The 23,702-nt window shown below is 36.8% G+C and overlaps 1 protein-coding gene across 19 annotated transcripts in view; it reads left to right on the top strand.

Moving 5' to 3' along the window:
* Positions 1-23,702, top strand: part of BNC2 (basonuclin zinc finger protein 2) — a 441,927-nt gene that overhangs the window by 272,156 nt on the left and 146,069 nt on the right. For 17 of the 19 annotated variants that reach the window (XM_058695265.1, XM_058695268.1, XM_058695272.1 and 14 more), the window contains one exon: positions 7,042-7,144. In XM_058695265.1, the coding sequence (XP_058551248.1) occupies positions 7,042-7,144 (103 nt within the window). Of the gene's footprint in view, positions 1-3,608; positions 3,851-7,041; positions 7,145-7,397; positions 7,583-23,702 lie in introns of those variants that run through there. The other 2 variants (XM_058695273.1, XM_058695276.1) reach the window with 2 other exon arrangements.

Below are 23,702 nucleotides of genomic sequence, written 5' to 3' on the forward strand. Positions count from 1 at the left end.
CTTAATTTTTATAGTACACCTTATAATCACTGATAATTTCTTTTTGTGAACTCTGTGAACATTGCACATTCAAACTCGGGTTTGTATTTTTCTGGTATAAATGCTGAAAACATACCCAGCTTGTTATAAATATAGATTTATATTAATAGTCTAATAGAGTTAGATAAGACTTCTAGGTTGTTATAAAATTTCTTTGTGGGATGTTTAAAACCTTGCATCTTTTGGTCAGTGTTCAGTGTCTGTTCAGCTCATGCTGTTGTATCTTGCTTTGCAAACAAGGATTGCAAAATCCTGTAGCATAACAGGGGGATATACCTTTGCTTTAATCCTGTATGAGTTTTGTAATCAAGTAAAAGTCCATTTCTTGTGCTGTTGTCTAGTTCATATTGGCCCAGTAACTGTCCACCATGCAAAAAAATTGAGTTTTCTTTGCTCAGACTGCAGTGTGTGTTGGACAAATTTAGGATACTGAGGAGTTCTAAGAGGCAGTGTCCTATAGATTTTCTAAGTGTTAGTTGACACTCATAGTACTTTTGTTTTATTTTATTTTATTTTATTTTATTTTATTTTATTTTAGAGAGTGTGTGTACTCATGGGAAGGGGGAGAGAGAGAGAATGAATGAATGAATGAATGAATGAATGAATGAGTCCCAAGCAGGCTCCATACTTAGCAAGGAGCCTGACAGGGAGCTCGATCCCACACCCTGGGATCTTTTGACCTGAGCCAAATTCAAGAGTCAGATGCTCAACCACCTGAGCCACCCAGGCATCCCTCAAAGTACTTCTTTGGAAAGTTGTTTCTTTTCCATTAGGTTTATGTATCAGCTGTGTGAAAATGAGAGGGGAAAAAACTGACCTGAAATTTGTACAGGGAGCTATTTTCTGACCATTACTGTCATGTGAATTCTTTAGAATCTTTGTGACATTGCTATTGAAGTACTCTATTTGTCTTAGGTTTTCATATACAAGATTTATAAATGTGTGTGGAAGTCCCACTAATCTCTGTGCATCTTTTTGGCCATTCTCTTCATAATGCTTGGCAACCATTGCTTTGTAATTGCTACAGTGTAGTCTGTGACATAATACTTGGCATCCAGATTTGTGAACAGATAATTTTATTCTACATTTTTATTTATTTATTTTTAAGACCAAAGTCATTCAAGGACGATTTTCCTACTCAATAAAATGGTTCACTTGATCTCTGTCACCATGTGTATGTACCTTTTTCTTTCTTGGACTTGTGTGTTCAGAGATGAATAACATGTAGTGATGACTTAATAAGAGTTCATAGTAACACAGACAATTTTGTAGCCTCATGGAGGATTGGCCAGTTTTACATATTTATATGTATATGTGACTTCCAAAGTAGAAAATTCCGTTTATTAAGAAGTTTGTTTGTTAAAAATAAAAAAGGTAAACCTTGTCACTTACAGCCATCATAGGCAATTAATTTGTATACTTAGAATCTACCCACCTACATTTACAATAGAAACTTATAGGACAGAATGGATGCTATATTAATGATTAGCTCTTTCCATAATTCAGTTTTAATGTAGGTCACTTGAAGGGAGCTCCTGGTAAATAGTATTTCTTGTGGAAAGACAAAACCTAGAATTTAAATTTTTAATTTTTTGTTCCCTTTGTATGATTACTGCTTCAGAATATATGTCTTATGTTTCTAATTGCCCCCTTGCCTTTATTTTGCCTTTTGTTATTTTATATTAATATGTAACTTGTGTACATGTCCCCAGATAAGAAACAGCTAATAGATTTATTAATTAGACTTGTTTATAGTTCTTTTATGAGGTACACTAAATATTAGCTGAAGCAACCATCCATGTTTTCCTGAGAAATGTCATTTGGTGAGAAGATTGATGTTTAGCTCCCATATTCTTGCAGAGTTCAAGCCTGCTATGAGCATAATAAAGCTGAAGAGACTTCAGTTTTCGTGATAACAGAATCTTATTTGAATATGGCTTTGGAACTCATCCAGAATACTTTCAAATGCACTCTAATTTAATATTCAAATGTAAAAATGTTACTGCTCAAACTTTGATTAAATATTTTTATTCTAAATTGGCCTATTTTATTTTAGATATACTTTTGAATGTCAGTATTTATAATTTACTGGTTTAATTGTATGTTTTCTTCCTTTCTCTGTAGAGAATGGATATAAACTGATTAATAATTGGGAAATCACCCTGTCGTTTAAGAGCCATGTAATATCCATATAAACATTTCTGATCCCTAATATTAAAAACAAATACTAATCCCTGTCGTGCTTATCTTAGAGGACTATAGTATGAATAATATAGCATCATGTATGTCAATCTATTCATTAAGACTATGTGTTAAACATTTTATAAAGCATTGGATAAATAGCACATTGGGAAGAATCATGGGGGGAAATTCAAATATAATATATGGAAAGTTTCTTAGTGTCATAAATGGTTTCCATTTACTGAAACTTTTTACTGTTACTAGACACAGTGCCATGGGCCTTATAGTCATTATTTCATTTAAGTCCTTTGACACTTGTGATGTTATTCCTGCTGTTACAGATGAGGAAAAAGGCTCTGAGAATCATGTATTTCAAGTGCCTTTTGAGTACCTGTCATTTGCCAGTGTACGTTGTAATCTCAACAAACGTGTTGGACTGCCCTCATGGAGCTTAAATTCTAGAAGGGAAGACAGATATTAATCAAGTATTCACACAGATGAATAAATACATTTATACATAATAGATTATAGATAAGTTGCAGATAAATATTCACAACTGTCTTAAGTGCTATGACAGAAAACCCCCTTGTGAAACAGGAAACTAATGGGGAACTTGACTGGGAGATGAGGGCAGCTGCCCTCAGGAATAGAAGTAGTATTCGAGTTAAAATCTGAAAGATGAGCAAGAGTTAAGAGTGTACAGTGGGGGTTGAATGGTGGGCAGACTGAAGGGCTCTGCCCAAAGATTGCCTGACTGAATGGGATTATAACTCAAGGTTCTCGGTCATATGGAGAGTTCACACAGACCTGGGTCGGCTTCCTGTGGCTTTATTAGTTCAGTGTCTTTAGGCAGGGTACTGAATTATCTCCACCTTAGTTTCCTCATTTGTGAAATAAAGGTAATGATAGTGCTAACCTCACGGTATTTTCTGAGGATTAAGAGAGCTAATGTTTGTAAAGTATGTGACATTAGTAAGTAGAAAATGGCAAATATCCAGTAAGTCTAGCTATTATTAATGATACTAGGTAATAGGTTACTGTTAAAAAATTTTAAATCCTACCTTTGGAAGAAGAAAAGACAGAGGAATAAAAAGAGATGATTGCTTCTCTAGCCCTTTTGAGGGCTTCCTTCTCTTCTTAGGGTCTTTCCTCTACACCTACTGCCCACAAACTCTGTCAAGTCCCTGAACACAGGGACTCTGCCATCCGTTTCTTGCCACTTAACACAGTACTTGGCTCCAAAATAATGGTTTTTGCAAAATGATAGTATTTGAAGCTGGAAGAGGGGATAGAATTGCCAAAATAAAAAATGAGAGAGCCTGGCCATGGGAAACACCTGTATTTATTTACAGTGGAGAATGAGTGAGAAGTTGTTGCCAGTGAAACTAGGATCGTTGGTCTCTACAGCCCAGGAATGAAGGAAGAGTGCCGGAAGCTGCACTGAGGTCTTGGAAGACCAGGAGACTAGAAAAAGGGACCAAAATTCATGAGAACATTCCTTTTGGAGAAAGTTTCAGGAACGTGTGGGACAGAAACCAGATTGCAAAATTAAAATGTAGGTGGTTGTGCGGAAGTGGAAGCAGTAGGTGTTGGGTGCATGGATTTTTCTTTCAAGAAATCCATGGTAAAGGTAAGCAGAAAGAATAATTACTTTTAATAAGTTGCAAGCTTAAGAAAATTTATCATTGTTATTGTTCTGGGGATTTGTCAATGCTGATCATGTAAGAACTGAGAAAAGAAAAACAGAGCACTCCTGATGAGTCATGGAGGGGTTGATAACCTGAGATAGCCAGACCTGCATGAAGATCCCTGATATATAGGTGGGAACAGTCTGACAGTATATACTGTCTACTCCTTTCCTGGTGTCCCCTTTCTGCCACCTCATAGTCATCTCTGGATTTTCTATAGTTGAGAGTGCTCAGCAGTGAGTGGGAGGAACTCACATGTTGGCTGAATGAAGGAAGACGTGAATATGGTCACAAAAATGAAAGCTTATCCATTTCTACTCTTCCCAGCTGTCTCCTTGTAAAGCATGTGCATTTTTGAGGCTTAACTGCTTTTGATAATTTTATGATAATTTATTTTCTTTAAGTGTGGGTGAGTTGGCAAGTGATCACATTGGTTCTGTTTTGTTGTGAATAAATAGTATGTCAAAGTTTTATGCTGTTTCAAAAATGTTATTTAGAATAAAACTTCCTTTGAAGCCACAATAGTCTCTTACTCAAAATATTTATTTAGACCATATTGTTTAAATATATATAATTCCCTTAAGGAACAATTGTAGTCTATAAAAATCTGAATTTAAAACAAGTAGACCTTCTGGAATTCATAGAAATACAGAATGGATATTCCAGTGTTTAAGTGTTTATATACAAAAGGAGTTGAGGTGTTCCAATGTTTGTGTGTTTAGGTACAAAAAGAGTAGAATTCATAAAAAAAGGATGATGAACTTAATTCCCAAATGTGCCAGATGTATAAAGTTACTTAGGTAGAGAAAATATTTAAATCATAAACTGGTTTAGAGCAAATGAATAAATGATTTAATCAGTGAATAAATAATTATACATAAAAATAAAGCAAATCTATAGTCTCTTAATTTGTTCTGTCCTGAATGTAGCAATAATTAAAATTGACAAAAGTGTGCTTTAAACACAATATAAAATTAGGCTATTTTTGTAAAATAATTAAATATTAACAAAGTAATGATTTAAAACATGTATATCTTTTATGCTGGAGTTAACGTATAATCCTTGAGAAATCATTTTATTGGGAATTTTTAAATTTTGGTAAAGCAGAGGTGATTTTTTTTGGTATATTTTTGAAAGCTTTTATTAAAGCTGTTCAGATTACATGAATATTTTCATTTCAATGTGGTTGCCATATCTGAATTTATAATTATATAATTTGTGAAGTGCATTTTTTTTTCTTTAGTAGAAACACCTCCCTCTAAACTAAACTGTTTTGTTTGGGTTTGGGTTTTTTGACCATATTACAGTCAATTTGTGAGTTCATTAACTAATGAACATGTTATTTAAAGAAGCTCTTTCTAACCTGTTACATTCTGATATATTGCTCAGTCAGTAAACTATTGAAATTGAAATAAGAAACTTTGGGAGAAGTATTTCCTCATATAACCTACAAATATATATATTATTCTTGCTTAGTCAGCATTTCCTTTGGTGTTCCTATTTCTTATTAGTAATTCTTCAAATCACGATACATAAAGCAAAGTTTCACAACCTGGCTAATACATAATTGGACTGTTGACATTGGAAGACAAACCCTGAAATACCAGGCAGATTATACAATTGTGTGTTTCCCCAGTGGTAATGGAGCAGCAAATTAGAGGTGGAGGTGAACTAAGGAAGGAGTCTATCGTGAAGACAGACTCTTATTGCAAACCGAACAGGGAAACTATAGATTTAATGTTCATTAGTGAAAGTGAAATACTTTTCAAACTTGCCTGATAAGGGACAGTAAAACCTGTCCAGTTTTACTCTCTGTAAATGGAATTGGCCCAACAGTGTTGACAATATCTAAAATACTGTCTGTTATAAGTGAGACAGTTTATATAAAAATCCAAATGGAATATGAGCTCTAGGAGTATGAGCATCTGGAAGCTGTGTAAGTGAGCATAACTTTCAGTTGTAGAACTGCAGTTTCAGGTAGTTGCAGCCTCTCCTCCAAACACCACTCCCCCACCCCAAATCAGTAAGCATTGATTGCATCTAAAGCTGTAGAGCCATCTTTTCCTGGCAGTTCAGATAGTTACAGTAGGTTGTTAATCTGTGAATGATCGGACTAAGTCCCTTCTGTCTTCAGAATTTCCATGCAAATTAGAACTAAATATATGAGATAAATTTATTAAGTGTGGTCTAGGAGCATAAGGTCAGCTTTTGCACAAGTTTTAAGCATAGGTTTTTATCCATAAAAAGTTACACTTCATTTATGCTAATTTTCTGTGGATTCACTTTATAATATAAACTGGTAAAACGTTTTTAGAAAGTAATCATAAAGAAAGTTTTTTGAGTGTGTTTTTCAGTTTTCTAAGATCCAGTTGGATTGTTACCAATATAAGATGTTTGCATAAATGGCTTTTCCTATTCCATATATGATCTAAAAACAAATTTAAACTTCGTTTCTTACATCACCATTAAAGTAAAAGGAATGTTGTTTTGTATTTTTCAAAATAGGAATGAAAATGAAATTAATATATCAAAATGGAAAAACAAGGAATTGGAAAGTAGATAAATAATACCAGAAGTATGTTAGATTTTATTGAGCCAATAGGGATGTCTTTCAAAGTGTATCTGAAAGATTAACAAAGCATCTAAGTGAAACTCAGCAGAAGAGAAGTAACATTCTAATAATAATATTTGTATGTCATGTTTTACTTTCACCAACATTTCACTTGAGCATTATTGTAGTAGAATGTATTTTCCTGCATTATTGCCAAGTGGATAAACTTAAATGGGAATATATAGTAGCAGCAATATTTTTTTCTGTTTGGGATCCCTAGCGTTACAAATCAAGCATCTTGTAGAATACATAATCCTTTATTCTTATTCTGCTTGGTCTACGTTTCTAATTTAAAGGTTAAATATGAATGGCATGAAACATTCTATTAGTGTGTGAGCTTTGTTTTCTTACATTTTTTTTTGGTAAGAGATTTTGATGGTATCCAAATTTATTTTTAAAACACTCCAGGCCCCTACCAACATAAAGCCTTTAAAAATGGAAGTGGATGTTACTTATTAAAATGGTAAAGAAATACAATACCTTTGAACAGATGCTGATCCTTTTTTTTCCTCTATTTTTCAGGCCATCCGTTGCACACTGGTAAACTGCACGTGTGAATGTTTTCAACCAGGGAAGATTAACCTGAGGACTTGCGATCAGTGTAAACATGGCTGGGTGGCACATGGTGAGGAAAATCTGGACTTTTCTTCCTGTTCTTGTTAGGTTCATGTGAATGTGCGTATTTTTTCAGAGCAGTCACTGCCCTGGAGAAGAGAGGGGTCAGCTGTGCTCCAAGAGCTAGTTAACATGCAGGCTGCAGCTCTCAAACAGCATATTCTCGGCTCTAAGGAGTAAGTCTAGGCAAGCAGTTCTTAGCAGAAGGGTGCGATGTTTATAGGACAGTTGGGCCGTGGGGTTCTGACTGAACGTAGCAGCAGCCAGCAAGCACCAGGCCTGATGGAAACTCAAACATACCACAGTTGGCCTTTCAGGGCCTGTACCTCAGAAGGAGGCTGGTAAACCCTCTTTGCTTGAGGAGAATTCGTCGATGACTGCTCACCCTTGTCGTATGCTTTTGAGGCTGCATTTATCCTCCCAGATGTTAAATTTTGTATGGTCCAAGGTGAGTGAGAGAGTGAACGGGAACATTGTTTGGCTAGTATCTGAAAAAATAATGTGTAAATACCCCCTTTCAGTGCTCATCGGGATTGGAGGTGGCCGGTGTTGAATGGGGGCTCTGCATAGGTGTGTCACCTGAGGGTGACCCATGGCCGTGGCTGCAAGTGTTGCTGCTTTTTGCCAGATGCACAGAGCTGTTCCATCAGTGTGGAACATTGAGCATTTAGTATGTTCTTATGTATGGTTTATGTGTTTTATGTTCAGGCAAAAAGAGACTTAGAAAATAAGCAGACATTTTCTTCCTAGAATGTAGAATTTTTAAAGATAGGTGATGTTTATAAAAGAAATCTTGGCTTGAGATTTTTTTGACAGCCTGGGGTATTGGCTTCTCAGTCGACATATTCTTCATTCCCAAACTGTGCCAAATATCCAGTGGGTTGTATTTTTATAAATGTCTTGTTATTCTAGCAAGATCTGAAGTAACAACACTGGGCCATGCCTTTGAAATGCTTTTAATTTATCATGTACCTTGCTTGTTAGGGTGTGTATGTTGGCATTGTGGGGACATTTCAGCCACATTTCTGTGTGTGAGATCGAGAAGGGATAGGTAGGGTAGTAGGAGAGGAATACCCTGGAAGGGGTGTGCCTGGCAGGCAGAGCCACAGTCCTTCAGTGCCTCCAGGAATGGAACTCCTTCCTGTTTCATTAGCAGGGCCAAAATCTGAAACGTCTTTCAGTCTAGTTTTGAACAACAGATGAGCTGCTGTTAAACTTTTGTAGTCTATGCGTGTTACCGCATTCGATGATTTCTTCTCTCTTCCGTATTCATTTCCTGGGGTTGTTGTAACAAAATACCACAGACTGGGTTGCTTAAATCAGAAATTTGTTTTCCCACAGTTCCAGAGGCTAGAAGTCCAAAATCAGGGTGGTTTCATTCTGAGGACTCTTCCTGACTTGCAGATGTCCTCATGTTGTGTCCTCAAATGGTCTTTCTTCTGTGGATGCATACCCCTGGTGTCTGTTTGCATCTCAATGTCTTCTTGTTCTAAGAACACCAATCAGATTGGATCAGGGCCCACTCTATTGGTTTTATGTTAACTTAACCAACCTGTTTTTTTTTTTTTTTAATGTTTATTTTTGAGAGAAAGAGAGCAAGCATGTGCCGGGTACATGAGGGAGGAAACGGGGGAGGGACAGAGAGGGACAGTGAGAATCCCAAGTAGCCTCCATGCTGTCAGTGCAGAGCCCGACGCAGGGCTCCGATGCAAGGTTCAAACTCACAAACCAAAATCAAGAGTCGGATCTTTAACCAGTTGAGCCACCCAGGTGCCCCTAAAGCTTAATCAGCCTTTTTAAAGGCTCAGTCTCCAAATATAGTCACATTCTGAAGTACCAGGGATTAAGGCTTTCAAGGTATGCATTTTGGGGGAAACACAACTCAGCCCATAACACTTCCTAAATATCCTTCTTTCCCTGAGTAAGTGTTGGCTTTACTAGGTAGTAGGTACTAGAGCTTATGTCCCAAGCCCGTCAAGACTCACAGAGGCAGTATGAAGTCACATCCTGGCTCTGCAACTTCAGTGGCTCATAGTTGAGCATCTCTGCAGGTCCGCCTCCTTATCTGTAATATAGGATTAATACCTACTTTGAGGATTGTTGTGAGAATTAAAGATAAAGCATATGAAGACTTTCAAATAAATAATACTGTTGAAAGTAAGAACCTGAACAATGGGTAAGCAATAAAAGTAGGTCGATCAGTTAAACAAAAGACTTTTCATTCATTCAGCTCCCTTTTTTTCCAAAGCCATCTGTGTTCCCATCATCTGTCTACGGTGGTAGCCTTGTGAGTATAAAAGTTTACTGTGTCACCAGTTTGTTTTACCTATCCAACTGCCACATGCATATTACATTAGTAGTGTAATGGGGTGAGGTGGGAGAAGAAATATTTCTTCTTTCTCGAATAAAATAAATTATTCGTAGCCAATGGTTGTTACTGAGACTTTCTGAAGGATGTGATTTTTCACTAAACTTGAATAAGGCATTTCTGTTATATTGGGCTGTGCTTTTTCTACTGTGTCCTTAGAAATCCTGGGTTTCTGTGATATTAATTGTAGAGTTTCCCAAGTCTGTCTTTCTCTCACCACTGTTAATACCTTGATCTCTCTTCCCCCCTCTCCTCCTTCAACTGTGTATCCATATACAACTCCAGATATGTACGGGGTGCCTGGGTGGCTCAGTTGGTTAAACATCCGAATCCTGGTTTTGGCTCAGGTCATGATCTCATAGTTTGTGGGTTTGAGCCCCACATTGGGCTCTGTACTGACTTAGGATTCTCTCTCTCTCCCTCTCTCTCTGCCGCTCCCTCACTTGTGCTCTCTCTGTGTCTCAAAATAAACGAATAAACGTAAAAAAAAAAAAAAAAACAGCGACAACAACTCTATGAGGCACCTGAGTGGCTCAGTCTATTGAGTGTCTGACTTCAGCTCAGGTCATGATCTTGAGCCCTGCATCAGGTGCTCTGCTGTCAGCGTGGAGCCCACTTTGGATCCTCTGTCCCCATCTCTCTCTCTGCCCCATCCCCGCACTCTCTCTCTCTCTCACACACACACACTCTCAAAAATAAAATAAAACATTTAAAAAAAAAAAACCCCAGCCAATTCCAAATATGTACGTGCAGACTTACAAACCCCACTCTTCCTGTATTCATTAGGACAAATACGATAGTGAAGGATTGGCTTCCAGCTTTTGAGTTGGCAGTGGGATGAGAGCACCCACTCTTTTTGCCCCTGGCATTCCAACTAGTTGCTTCATTCTCTCCCCCTGCACAGAAAACCCTGAAACCATATCTCTAGTGATTTCTGTGCAGAGGTGAAACACAGCAGCCTTCCTGGCTGCCTTATTCAGTACGGTGTCCTATGTGTGGCACGAGGAGGAAATTACTTGTTTTTTTTAGTGTGTGATTTTTCTCTGAAAGTGGATGTAACAGGAGTGAGACTACTGAGACACATCTCATAGAATTATTGTATCGCATCGCTAAACATACTCCACCTGTTAATTGTATTAAAAAAATATTTGCTGCTAAAAGATAAAGATAACCAAATGTCAAATCTAGTGTTCTCTATAAAAAGAACACCAAGAAACTTGATGGACTCTTTTGAACAAATATGTTCCTATATCTCTTTATAGTTTCTTTGTAAGATGTTGGATTTCATGGCCCATTATATCACACATACGCATGTGCGCGCACGCGCGCACACACACACACACACACACACACACACACACTCTTCCATAGCCTTACACATTTATTCTCTAACCTGCTTCAATTGTTGACATTAGCTCCTTTACAGTAATCTTGAGAAAGATGTTTTAAAAATTAAAGGGAGTAATTCATCATACTATAACACCTGGGTTTTGAAATTATGCACTGGGCCGTGTGCTTTCTACAGATTACTTCCTTGAAATCTTTAGCACCTTTGAGTCAGAGAGGAAAAAACCCTAAACAGTTCCTTGACTACCAATAGGTATTTCCCACTGAATTAATAAAGGATTTCCTGTTCTTTCTCCCCATTAATGAATTTCAGCTCTTTCACTTAGATAATAGAAAGCAGGGCTTTATTGAATTTAACTTTTATTTCAAAACAAGCTTTCTTTGGTATACGATCTCCATACCTATAATGCGTAATAACCCAGAGTTTCTAAGTTTGTAAATTTCTGTTCAGAGTTCTTGGATAAAGGACTCCAGCATACTGCCAGCTAATTCATTTAACAACTATTTTTTCCTACCTCTATTTGCATTATCTTTTCTGTGTGTTTCCTTCATTTGCCTAAGATATAGAGTGAGTTTTGAAAAAAATTAAAATAAAATTTCCTACAAGTTTTAATTTTCCTTGGTTCAAAAGTGCCAAAATAAGATACCAGGATAAGTAAGAGCAGCAATGGGCTTCTTTACTGGTGACATAAATGTTTACATTGGTAGAAATTTAGTTTGTTGCATTTTGACCCTTTCCCACCATACTAGAGTAGTAATTCAACCATTCACAGAATTAAAGCTTCAGCCAAAGATTTTACATAGTCTTAGAAATTAGCAAGTATCGCTAGTACATACCCATACTGGGTAAGTTGTATGGGGAGGGTGGTAGGGATAGTGCTTCCTTCTAATGAGAAGTGTTACTAATAGGACTTTGTTGCCTTTGTAAAAAAAAACAAAAACAAAAACAAAAAAAAACCAAAAAAAAACTGGAGACAGGGTATAGGGGTTGAGAACTATAGTACTAAGTCACTTCTGTTATTTATCATTTGCAAATGAGTTTTAATGCCTGTATTCTAGATGAAGATTTCATTTCTAAACCATTAAGATAGAGTAGTACAAATAAAAAAAATAGTAAATTATGTTCTAAATGATTTTAGTAAATATCTAGTGATAATCCAAGACAACTGGAAATTTTTTTTCTTTTATGTTGGGTTGTATTTGATTTGTGTATTTGAGAAAAGAGGTGGGCAGATTTTAGAAAGGTAATGTATTTAGAATTTTTTCCTTTACTAGATCAGTAATTTTTACTTCCGACAAAGCCCATTTGTTAAAACTACCTTTAAAAAAAATCCACTGTCTCTTAGTGTGTCTCATAAGCATTTGGCAAGGAGATGAAGCTTGATGAATAAAAAATATATTACACAGCTTAATGAACCCCACAGCAGCTTTCTCGGTACAAATTATTTCCTTTATAGAATACTCTGATTTAAACCAAAAGCATGCACCATTCCAACAAGCTGCATGAATGATAGAATTTTCATTCACTTCCAAGTGATCTGAATTAACACTAGTGTTATTTCCTTTGGCTAAGGTCTGCCTGTGAGAACGCTTGTTGCACCAGAATTCTTGAGACCTTTCTTTTATTATGTTCTATAAATGTGATTTCTCTTTACTACTTGCAGTTCATTCAAGGAGAAGATAGTCCTATGTTATTACTTCAATTATTTGGTCATCAAGCCAGCTGCCTTCCTGCTCATATCCAAACTATTCAGATTTTTTTTTAATGTAAAACGAGCAGGCTAGGCCTGCATCATCTGGATCATCAATGAAGAGATATTTAGTAAGCATCTATCATAGATAAAGTACTGTATCAGGTGTCCTTCAGCTCCTCAGTTCTGTGCCACAGGAGATAGCAGTATAAAGTTAATTTAGTGTCCTATAGTAACCAGTTTTATGGTTTAATGTACTGTAAGACTTAATATTCATATAATCCATTAATTTCAAACCTCTTTTGTAATTCACTGGAAGTAATTTTTCTTTTTTTTTTTTTCTCATCATCATTGAATTTGAATTCTCAGCTTTTACTTGATATATCTTATCAGAACAGGGATATTTATAGAGACCCTGCCCCAAATAGAAATATAAGACCTCCCATTAAATTTGAATTTCAGGTAAACAATGAATAGGTTTTTTTTTTTGTTTTTTTAGGATAAGCCTATACCTGCAAATTTAGCTCAGTGGTCCTGTATTTTTATTTGCTAAAACTGGCAAGCATACATCTAAAAACATTCTAGTGAGGCTTAATTTGCGTATTTAAATCTTAAATCAGGGCCATTGGTTCTGAACATTCTGTAATCAGAAGCCTTTTGATTATGTCAGTCTTACATTTAGCACCACGAGATCTCAGCATTCTGTTTACAAATTCCTCAAATTTGTTGGCGCCCTGGTACTTTACAAGGATTTAAGCGGAGCGGATCAAAAGCAGTAGTTTTCATTTTATCCCATGAAAAGTCACATGTCTTTATTATTTGTCCCAGTCTATGCTCTTCTTATGAATTGTCTAAACATCTGTGGAAGTTGTTTATTCCCAACTGGTAACTCTGTAATATTCTCCCTGACTTGAGTCCAAAGCCCAGTATAATTAATGTAGTAATAACTTTTCCTTCTTCCTCCTTTCTTCCCTAGTTTTCTCTCTTCACACCCCAAATAGATGTCTTTTATCATAAGTAATAAAGCATGACATTTCTGTGACATCATGCTCATTCCAAATAACTCAGTTTCTGTATGATAATTCGTACATTTTTCATGATTGAGCGAGGTGGGTGATTAAAACTGAGTCTCTTCTGACAAAGGAAAGGTAATCCTCCCAGATATTAACCTACAAGAAAGCTCTGAACCTCCCTTTAATTGACCTGGAGATTGTCCCAGTAAGAGTGAATTTTGCTTTGGGAGAGACTTGTTGCAGGAGGCTGTTTTGTTTAGGATTTGATGAAAAGTGTAAGAAAGGTACTAGCTTGAGTCCTTAGCACAGGGCAGTAAAGACCAGCTTTGCAAGTGAGAACTCGATCCTTTGGGGAAGATGTAGGTGTTCATGCTTCCAGGGCTTTACCTAGAAACAACGTGGGTAGGAACACCATATTCCTCTTCCTCTGGTACGCTGCTTTGGAAAAGGTGGGAACTAATGTAGTATGTGTTTAAAAGAATCCAGGTAGACTTAGTTCTTCCAGATTAGGATACTGAAACCTGGCTTGCCTAGCTGCAAAATTCTTTTCTAGTTAGAGAAACTGGCTTTTTGGTGCCTCCTAGCTCTGGTAAGGCAGTTGGGTCCCCGATCTCTCCATGGACAAAGTCGTTGATCATCTCTCTGGTTATTTTTATTTTAAAGAGCAAAAACAAGGCCATTTTCCTGCCTGGCACAGGAGCCTTCTTTGCTTGACCTGAGGGCACCGTGCCCTCTTCTGCTTTTCTCCTTTACTCCCTGATCACAGCTGATAAGCTTTAAAGGGAGGCCATCCTCACAAATGCAAAGGTTGGGTGCCTGATTAATGGCATTAACTATATTCTTATTGTGTCCCTGAGCTGCTTATTTTGATTTGTTTCTTAGTCTGCCTACCTTTGGGATGGTGCTTTGAACTCCCTAAAATTTTTCGTTTTTAATCACAGCACAAACAGTGCCTCCCCCTCAAAGTCCTGGGCTCTCTGCCTGTTAGCTCCCCATGGTTTTTTTTTTTTTTTTTTTCCCTAGCTTCTTACTCAGATGGAACATAAGATGAGTCTGGTAAATTCTGGCCTCTAAAGTATGCAGTGCCAGTCCGCTGCTAAGGAGTTTCTAGGGAGGATCTTGAGATTGAAACATACAGGGCTGGAGCCCCAGGATATGAAGAAGTTTCAGAATCATAAATGGGAGGCATGATAGAAAAGTAGGGAAGAGTGCAGTTCTGTTTAAGTTCCTGTGCTGCTCTTACCACCTACTATCAGCAGAACTTTGGCCAAGTTACATAACCTCTATTTTCTCATCTGTGAAACGTGGATAATGATAGCACCTAGTTTGTAGGGTTCTTCCTAGGATTAAATGAGATAATCTACTTAATAGTGTTGGTTATTGTTATTTCTGAACTCTTCTAGAAGTACAACTTCAACCTCTGAGGGCGTGACAGACATGTTTTAATATCGTTTAGTGGTTAAAAGTTGGCTTTGCCAGATGGTGGTCAAATCTCATCTCCGTCCCTAGTTAGTAAGCCTCAGTTCTTTTATCTGTAAATGTAAATAATAACAGAAATATACTTAAATATCACAGCAGGGTTTTGAGGAAGATTAAAGGGAAGAGTAGACTTAATACCAGTGATAATATCCAGAGCCTCACTTTTAAGGTGCAGGTGGTGTGAGCTTCTTTCCCTTCTAGGGAAGGTTTTCTTCAGTGCCCAGTGGCAAAGTTTAGGTTACCAGTTCTTTTGACTGTGGGGCCAAGTGTTCCCTAGGTGAAGTTGTTTTCCCCAGTAAATCCAGTATAGTTCCATTCCTTCCATTTCCCCTAATGTGTCATTTGAGCCCTTATTTGAACAGAAATCAGAAACACTTTTTCCCAGAGGTCACATTTTGAGAAGTGTGGACCAGTTAAAATGAATTATAAGAGTATTTGTCTGTTCAAAGTCCAAAACCAGAAGTAGATTAATTTTAGGCAGATTTCAGGCTACTTTTGCCCATTTTCACACCTATCTTGCATGTGAAGTGTTCTGATGGGCTAACCACTTTATCATTTTATTGTACTTTATTACATCATAAATTTTTATATCTTGCTAACGATCCTACAGGAAGCTTAATTGTTTATAGGAACATCTTAATTAACTGGAGTTCACCAGGTTAAGCAGAACACAAATTGAAGGAGTTATAAATGAAACACTCAACTCCTCTCATTTTGTTCAGGATGCTCTGTTCAGATATACGAGGAGATTTCCTTGGGGCATAAGGACCCAGTATGCCTCAGCAATATCATGTTGATACTCTCAACCATCCTTCTTTCTGCTGTGTCATAGTGATGACTTTTTCTAAGCATGGGCCCTCCCCCTACCCTTTATTGAAGAGTGGATGAGGTAAATAAGGCAATTCAGAGGAATTCTCACTTGTATTCTGGGAGGCATAAAATGTTGCTTATGCATCCCATTCCTTACCAGTTTTGCCTTCTAGGAGGGTGGTAGGTGTTTGTAATTCTTCAAAAGCTTCTTGCATTTATCTGTTACTAGTTAGTGAGCGTGTAGCCAAAGCCCTGTATAGAAAGTATTTTAAGGTGTTACTGTCACAACTGGGTAGAGTCATAAGCAGTGTCTGTTAAGGGGCCCGGTAGTAAGGTCTCGCTCTCCCTGGAGTTCAGGGAGATCCTAATTTTGGCCTCTTAGGCCTCTCAGCCAGCTTGTATGGTCAGGCAGGTGACAGTACAAATGCAAGCTCAAACCCATCTAAATGAAAGGACAGTGTTGTTGGGCCTTAAATTCAATTTGCCAAGGAATGCAAAGGTAACTCTAGACCTGGCTGTCCAATCAAGAAGCCACTCTTATGGATGTGAGCACTTGACATGCAGCTAGTCCAAATTGAGACATGTTGTAAATATAACGTATACACTGGATTTTGGAAATGTCATCTTAAAAAAATGTAAAATACTACAGTAATAATGGTCCATACCTATTGGTAATACTTTTGAGATACTGGGTTAAATAAAATATATTCTTAAAAATTAGTTTCATTGTTTGTTTTTTACCTTTTAAAAGAGACTAAAAAATTAAAGTACCGGACTTGAATTCTATTTCTATTAGACATAGCTGTTCTAGGCCCTCGGTATGAGATCATGTATTTGGAGGCCTGAAGCTTAGGTTAGAGTGGTTTACTGGTAGAGCAGTTAGAATTGGTGTGAGAATCCTAAAAACCGAAACCTGAGGCTCTTGTCCTCCCTTCACTCATCACTGTCAGCTCTTTCCCAGTCCTTCGAGCTTTCACACTTGCTGCACTATTGATCATGTCCAGTCTTTCCTCTGCCCTTTTCCTCGGGGAAGAGGGATCCCCCTTGCCCCTAGGAGCAATTAAGTGTTCCCTTCTGAATGAGCTCAGCACACTTCACGGAGACGAGAGGGTCATTTCTGTGTAATACTGATCCCTCTACTAGCTTGGGAGCTCAAGGAGGGCACTTCTTCATCTCTGTGCTGATACCCACTGCGGCATTGCCCACATGGGAGCACAGGAACAAAGGTTTGCGGAAACTCCTAAGTGTATCTAAGAGTCTCTGACTCCTAATTGCCATTTCTTTTCCAGCAGCCTCTTCCATGCTAAGTGGTAAGCACAACTGCAGACAGCTTGCCTTTAGAGTCTGTATTTCTCTTTTGCAGCCTTTCTGTTCTCACCTTTTGCTGTTTTCTTCTGTCTTTAAACAACAAAACAAGTGAAAGGTAGGTGGGAGGTTTTAGCAGCCTGACTAGCCAGGAAGTAAATTTTAGAGAAGTTCAATTTGTTTGATCATTAACAGATGTTGGCATTTTGGTCTTATTCAGAAGGTACAGTTTTGAGTGAAATATCTTCCAGTTTTATTTAGTAGTTCTTCAATACTCCTTTGCCTGCAAAAATCTGATGGATAGAAATTCTCCCCTCCTCTCTTTGGTTGTCCATGTTTTCCACTATCAGTAAAAATTAAAAAACAAATCAACTTCTAGCATAAAAGAAAACACCTGTTTGGCTTGGAGAAATTGGCCAGGGAGGTCTTTTCTCTGACAGGCCAAAAGCGACCATCACAGGGCCCCTTATTAAAAAAAAAAAAAAAAAAAGACATTTTTTTTTTCTTTATTTCATGTGAGCATTGGCAGAAACTCTGACAAGCAGTTCTTCATATTTTATTATGTTCTTGTCTGCAGAATCTCTGTCAGGCAAAAACCTTGTCAGCGGAAAACCTGTCGTAGGATCAGAGGAGACAAAAACAGGTGTCACACAGGCAGTCAAAACTGAAGGAAAAAAAAGATTAGGCTAAAGAGAGAGAGGCAGACAATTACATTAATGCCATTGCTTTTATCTTATAGATGTGTGTTATTATCTCGGGGTGCTGAGTGCGCAATTGCCTCAAAGAAAAGTAGACAGGAGACAAGGGGAAACTTGATAGTTATTAACTGAAGAGGCAGTGTGTCAAAGCTGGATGGGGTTCAAAGTTTTGCAAAGGAAAAAAACTGCAGGCAGCAAGCAACGGCTGTGCGGTTCTGCTTTCGGCTACATAAACCTAGTAGCAATCTAACATTTTCTACTTGGAAACAGATCATAGAGAGAAAAATTAATGAAAGATTTCATTTGGAAGTTTTTGGGGTAACATTTATCCTATGTACATGTGACTGAATCATAATCTTTTCTCTCTTATAAAATCTTGCCACAATGTGAGGCATGGTGAGGCATGAAGACAGGCATTTGTCAGTTCAGCTGCGTTGTTTGGATATGTTTAAAACACCTATTATCAACACACTTTTAATTAAAAAAAGCTATTAAGAAGCCCTTTTACTAAGTGTGAACATCTGTACATGCAAGCTGTAAATTAGGAGATCACATATGTGTGCCTCAGTCAGAGACTAAATGAAGTTGGCAAGTGTTTTCTAGTACTGGTTTTTAAATACAGTAAAAAAATCTAAAGGAAAAGTTGCTGCGTTTTAAAATTTGGATTTATTTTTATGATTGTGCCTTTCAGTACTAATTAATAGAACTTTTCTTCTATGTAGAAGTTAGGGCCATTGTTACTAACAAATTGGTAACCAGAATTCAAAGAGCTGACCAATGTCTCCCCTCTTTCTTTGTTCACATCTTTTCAAGAGACCTGACTTCTTTTCTGAGAGTTTGGGCTCATTAAATATTGGTGGTGATACAAAATAGTTTCATTTTGCCGATGGCTCAAACTCTGAAAGATATTTAGCTTGTTGATAGCTCCTACATGTCAAACAGCTGACCAGTAACTTTTGGCTGGGATGGCAACTTTAAGTTTCCTGGTCTGCTTAATCATACAATGATCATGTTAGTGGAAAAATCAGCAAGGATTGCTCGAGCCCTTAACATTTTCTGTTCATGCATTTAACGGTTAGTTTAGATTTTTCCTAAGACTGCCTTCTTAACCCCTTTTTTATGAACAAATCTTTATATAGGGTCTTTTATCCCTCCAGTCACAGATGCAAAGCAGCTTGATACTTGATATATGCATTAAGCAAATCCAGCAATCCAGAAGAAAACACATAGGAGTGTCAAAAGTGTGTGTGATAGCCCAGAGTTTTAAGGGATTATGTTGGGGGAATAAAAAAAAAAAGATAAAGATTGATTATAGATTTGGAATGAGATTTCAGGCTGACTTACTGGGAGAGGGAAGGAAAAATACTTGTGACACAAAGGTGATGTGTATTAAAAAAAAAAAAGACCATAATCATTTCTTTCAGGTATTTCCTACCAGATGCTGACTTTTTGTATTATTTTTCTCTCTCGGTTTTGAAATAGTTCTTCACTGTATGTGATAGAGTTTAAAGCATATGTTGCATAAAAAATAAATATGCCTTGCATTTATAATGTTTCCTTAATGAAATTCTTATATACATATATGCTACTTTAAGAAAATTAAGTATTTAAAGCTAATAAATTGGGAGTAGGGTAATTACTCTCTTGCAGAAGAGTACATTTTTTGTATAATAAAACGACTTGATATCATGTTTTCAAGTAATATATTTCAATAGTTACTTTTAAAACAAGATATGTTTTGTAGTCAGTGTACATTTAATTCATTTTTCTGTAAATTAAATAAAGCAAGGTTTGTGTAGTCTGCTTTCAGCTAGCCTTGGTGACCAGAGTTCAGATAGAACAGCAAGAGTAGAAACAATCCCCCAACCTGGTTGCAGCAAGTAGATTCAGTTACCAAATCTCTTCCTAGTTTTACTGTCAAGTTTGTAGATTAAATTTTCTCTTTTCCCCTTAACCACTTCTCATGAAGTTGCTGTAAATGAGGAAAGACATGCCCCCAAAAGTGGGCCATGTAAGGAAGAAGGAGAAGAAATAAAACCAAGGAATTATTTAATCTACTAGCCAAGAGAGTGAGCTCCTGCATAACCAAGCGTTGACAGTCTACTTTTATGTGTGCCTCAGTCAGACTTTAATGATTTCCAAAGTCTGTTGTGAAGACTTTATTATGCATAAGGCCACAGGGGGGAAATGCCAATCAGTTTGAAATATTACTACATAATCTCAAGTGGAGCTCAAATTTTACCCTGGAATAATTGTAGGTGTTTGTGTGTGCATATCCACATATTCTGAAAGCTAAATGTCAACTAGGGATGATTAAAATCCATAGGATGGTGGGACCTCATTGGTACTACTCTTGTCCCCCTTTCCTTGCTACAGATTAGAATCACATTCGTAATGAACCAGAAGAGTATTCATATACTTATCCCTCGTGTAGGAAGGGACAAGAAAAAATCAAGAGCCATTCACATAAGGCATGATAAGGTATAGTAATGTAATTGGAGTTTATGGAGGCTCAGTAGGTTTTTGTTTTATTTTACTTAAAAACACTGACACACTGTTTGTTCAAGGAAAAAAATAAACCCTTCACACATAAGGGCTGACAGCTTTTATCACCAGGCTTGGGGATCAACTCTTTCAGCTATATATCATTCCTTTTCTTCTTTTTTTAAAAAAAATTCTCGAACAAGCCTTCTCCTCGGTATTAAGTATCCTAATTAATTCAACCTTGACAGTTACAGTTAGAAAGTTGTGACTTAAATGGAACATGAGTTATTTTGTACTTAAATTTTCCCCAATTATATGGTTCTTTTCCCCAAAAGTAGTGAATAAAATTGCAGATCTAAATATTACTTCAAGTCATAAGGAATTCTTTTAATAACAGTCATTGTCTGCCTTCATGATCGATTCTCTGATTCACTAAAAAGTTTTTAATATGTCATCATTGCCATTTATTAATGTTTTCCCCAAGTGCTATGGCTTTTATTAGGGTCTGGCTCACGATCTATGAGTAGGCTAAACCTTTGGCTAAGCCTTTGCCTTGCGCCCTGATGCTCTCTCGCCTAGTTAGAGAGCTGAGTCTTATAATGGGAAAGGATTGATGTTATAATGATTCCAAAGGGTCCCTTTATGATGAAATTCTAAATACGCAAAATCCCATTAAACCTGTAGAAGTTCATGGGCTAGCTACATTGAAATGACATATCATTATATTGGGTATAGCATGCATATTATAAAGTATGATATAATTGGAAATTATTGGTGATATTAGCAAGAATGAAGAGCCACCCACCCTCATAAATTCAGAGTATTTGGGTATTTGAAGTAGGGAAGGGAACAATATTCCCAGTGATCAAAACTTTAAAATCTGACCCCAGAAATTGCTCTTAGAAAATCCTGTCCCTGACAACTTCATTTCTGAACTCTTAAAGTAATTGTGGAATGAATTCCATAAAGCAATCCCTTAAAAAACACATGTTAAATGTTAATCTATTAGAAATTAAAATCATGCTCTTTGACCTGGAGCTCCTAAAAGCTGACCACTTGATGCTGTTATAATTTAGAATCCAAGGGGGAATTGAGGCAAGAGACATGGGGTTCTCGAAACAATTAGCTTTCCAGTTTAAGGCTCACTTGGCCTTTCTCCCAAAATGAAAGAATGAGTTTCTTTACTTTTTCTTTCTTACTTGTAAAATTGGTTCAAATTAGTATTTAAAATTTTAAAAATATCCAGGGCAAGACTGGAAATTAGTGATATAAAAGATTTCCTTTTAGGCCATTTTCATACAAATTTTTCATTGTTTTCCTCTGCAAAGTAGGTGGCTTTGAAAAGTTGCCTTACTTGGCTCACTCCTGATTGAATGGCTCTGAGCTTCACACTGCCATGTCTGAACAGCTGTTACATGGAGTCCACTGGACATCAGGGCCTGAAATATTCGAACATATTCCTGAGAAAACCACCTAACTCACTTGAATCTGGCTTTTAAAGAAAGTTAGGTTTAAAAAAGTTGTGGAAAACTAAGAACTATAAACTATCACTGAGAGCCAGTTTTCTAGGATCAGTGAAAAGCACTTTTATACTCCTACATTAAGAAAAAAAAACTATCTGAATATGTTCTTATTTCTGTGACCTTCACAGAAAATATTAGAAGTGAAGTCTGTAGAATTACAGGTTTACATTTATTTTAATTTATTTGAAGGTTTGGGGAGTAATTCCTGTTATTAAAAATTGAAATAAAAAATAGTTATTCACATTTCATTTGATAGATGCAAGTTCTTTTATAACCACTCTTCACCCACCCACCCCCAGCACTATTTTATACTTTTGAAAACAGAATTTTGTAAAGACCATTACTTTGTTCTTTAAGTTAGCAATATTGTTAAAAGTGTATATTCGTATTTATTACGTATTTTGCATTATGTTTTATACTTAACTTGCATTTGCTTTATACATTTACATTAATGAACCATAAAAATTCTGGCTGTTTCCTTATGTTGATTCTGTTTTTAACAGAAATGAGTTTTCTTCATCCAGACTTATGTGTCATTTTGGGGTCTAATCCTGTCAAAGTGTTTATTAAAAGTTTGATATCCAGACCTCAATTTCTCCTTTGTTTTATAGCTAGAAAATTATGAGTTTAAGCTTCGGTTTTTGCCACTTTAAGGAAATCCAGGTAAATTACGTTCACTCAGTTATTTAATTCACAGTTTAAGAAACTCTTGTATGAATTTTCTTTTTCTAACTAGTATCTATATTGTACAGTTAAGCCTTTTTCTTTTACCAGATAAAATTCCACATACTAAAAAGAGATTCATTTATCTACTGGCTTTTTTTTCTATAGACCTTTTATAAAAGAAAAATAACCTTTTCTTTGTAGATGCTGTTCTTACAGTCTTAATGTGTGACTCTTCTCTGACCTCTGTCCAAAGTCTGGACCAGCTATATATACCTTTTCCTATAGCTATGAGGCCATAAGTCTAGCACATTGATCACAGATCTAGTGATCTGTCCTATGATTTTCATAATGTCTGTACATTATGTTCTAGTCTATGCACCATGTCATCAAGCTTATTTTAACAATACTGGATTTCATCTTGCTGTTACCTAGAAATCCATTGGATGCCCCCAAATAATTCTCAAGTAGTAGGAAAGGGAATAGATTATGCAAGGCTTGGTCAGTTTCTGTTCAGCTAGCAGCCCCACCTCACTCCCTAAACTGCCACAATTACCTACCTCCACTGTTCTCTAGAGGAGTATAAAGATAAAAGGAGAGGGACATGGGTGAAATTAAGAATTTGGTGGCACAGTAGAATCACGCATTTAGCTTTTCAGTGCAAATACACTAATGGTCTTTTTCTATATTATGTTCACTTAACTGTGTTTATCCATTCAACAATATGAGGGCTGGACACCCTTGAGTCGATTATGTGTCAGATATGGTTGCTGCTTAACATCAGGCTCTTGTGATAAAATGGGCACATAAGTGACCCAGTAAATGGGCACCATATGTTTGGGATGTACATGTTTGGCATACATCATTATTGAGACAGTTGGCTCTTAGATGAAGGGACTTCTCCAGACCTCATGGAAAAAGAAAATGGAACTTGAAGCTAAAAGAAAAATTTACTCAGGAAGGTAAATAAGAGGGAGGAAAGGCAGTTAAGGAACAGCATTGAAAACAAACAAAAAAAAAATTAATGTAGTTTAGCAGATGGAACCCTGCTTGTGTCTCCAGCCTCATCCTGTATTATTCTGCTACTCTTTCTCATGTGCTAGCAGAATTGGCTTTGCCTAGAAGAGCCAATTAATTTGTTACCCATTTAAATTATGTTCTCATGTTGCATACCCAGTTTGTAATTC

The sequence above is a fragment of the Neofelis nebulosa genome, chromosome 12, assembly GCF_028018385.1.
Source record: "Neofelis nebulosa isolate mNeoNeb1 chromosome 12, mNeoNeb1.pri, whole genome shotgun sequence".
Classification (NCBI taxonomy): domain Eukaryota; kingdom Metazoa; phylum Chordata; class Mammalia; order Carnivora; family Felidae; genus Neofelis; species Neofelis nebulosa.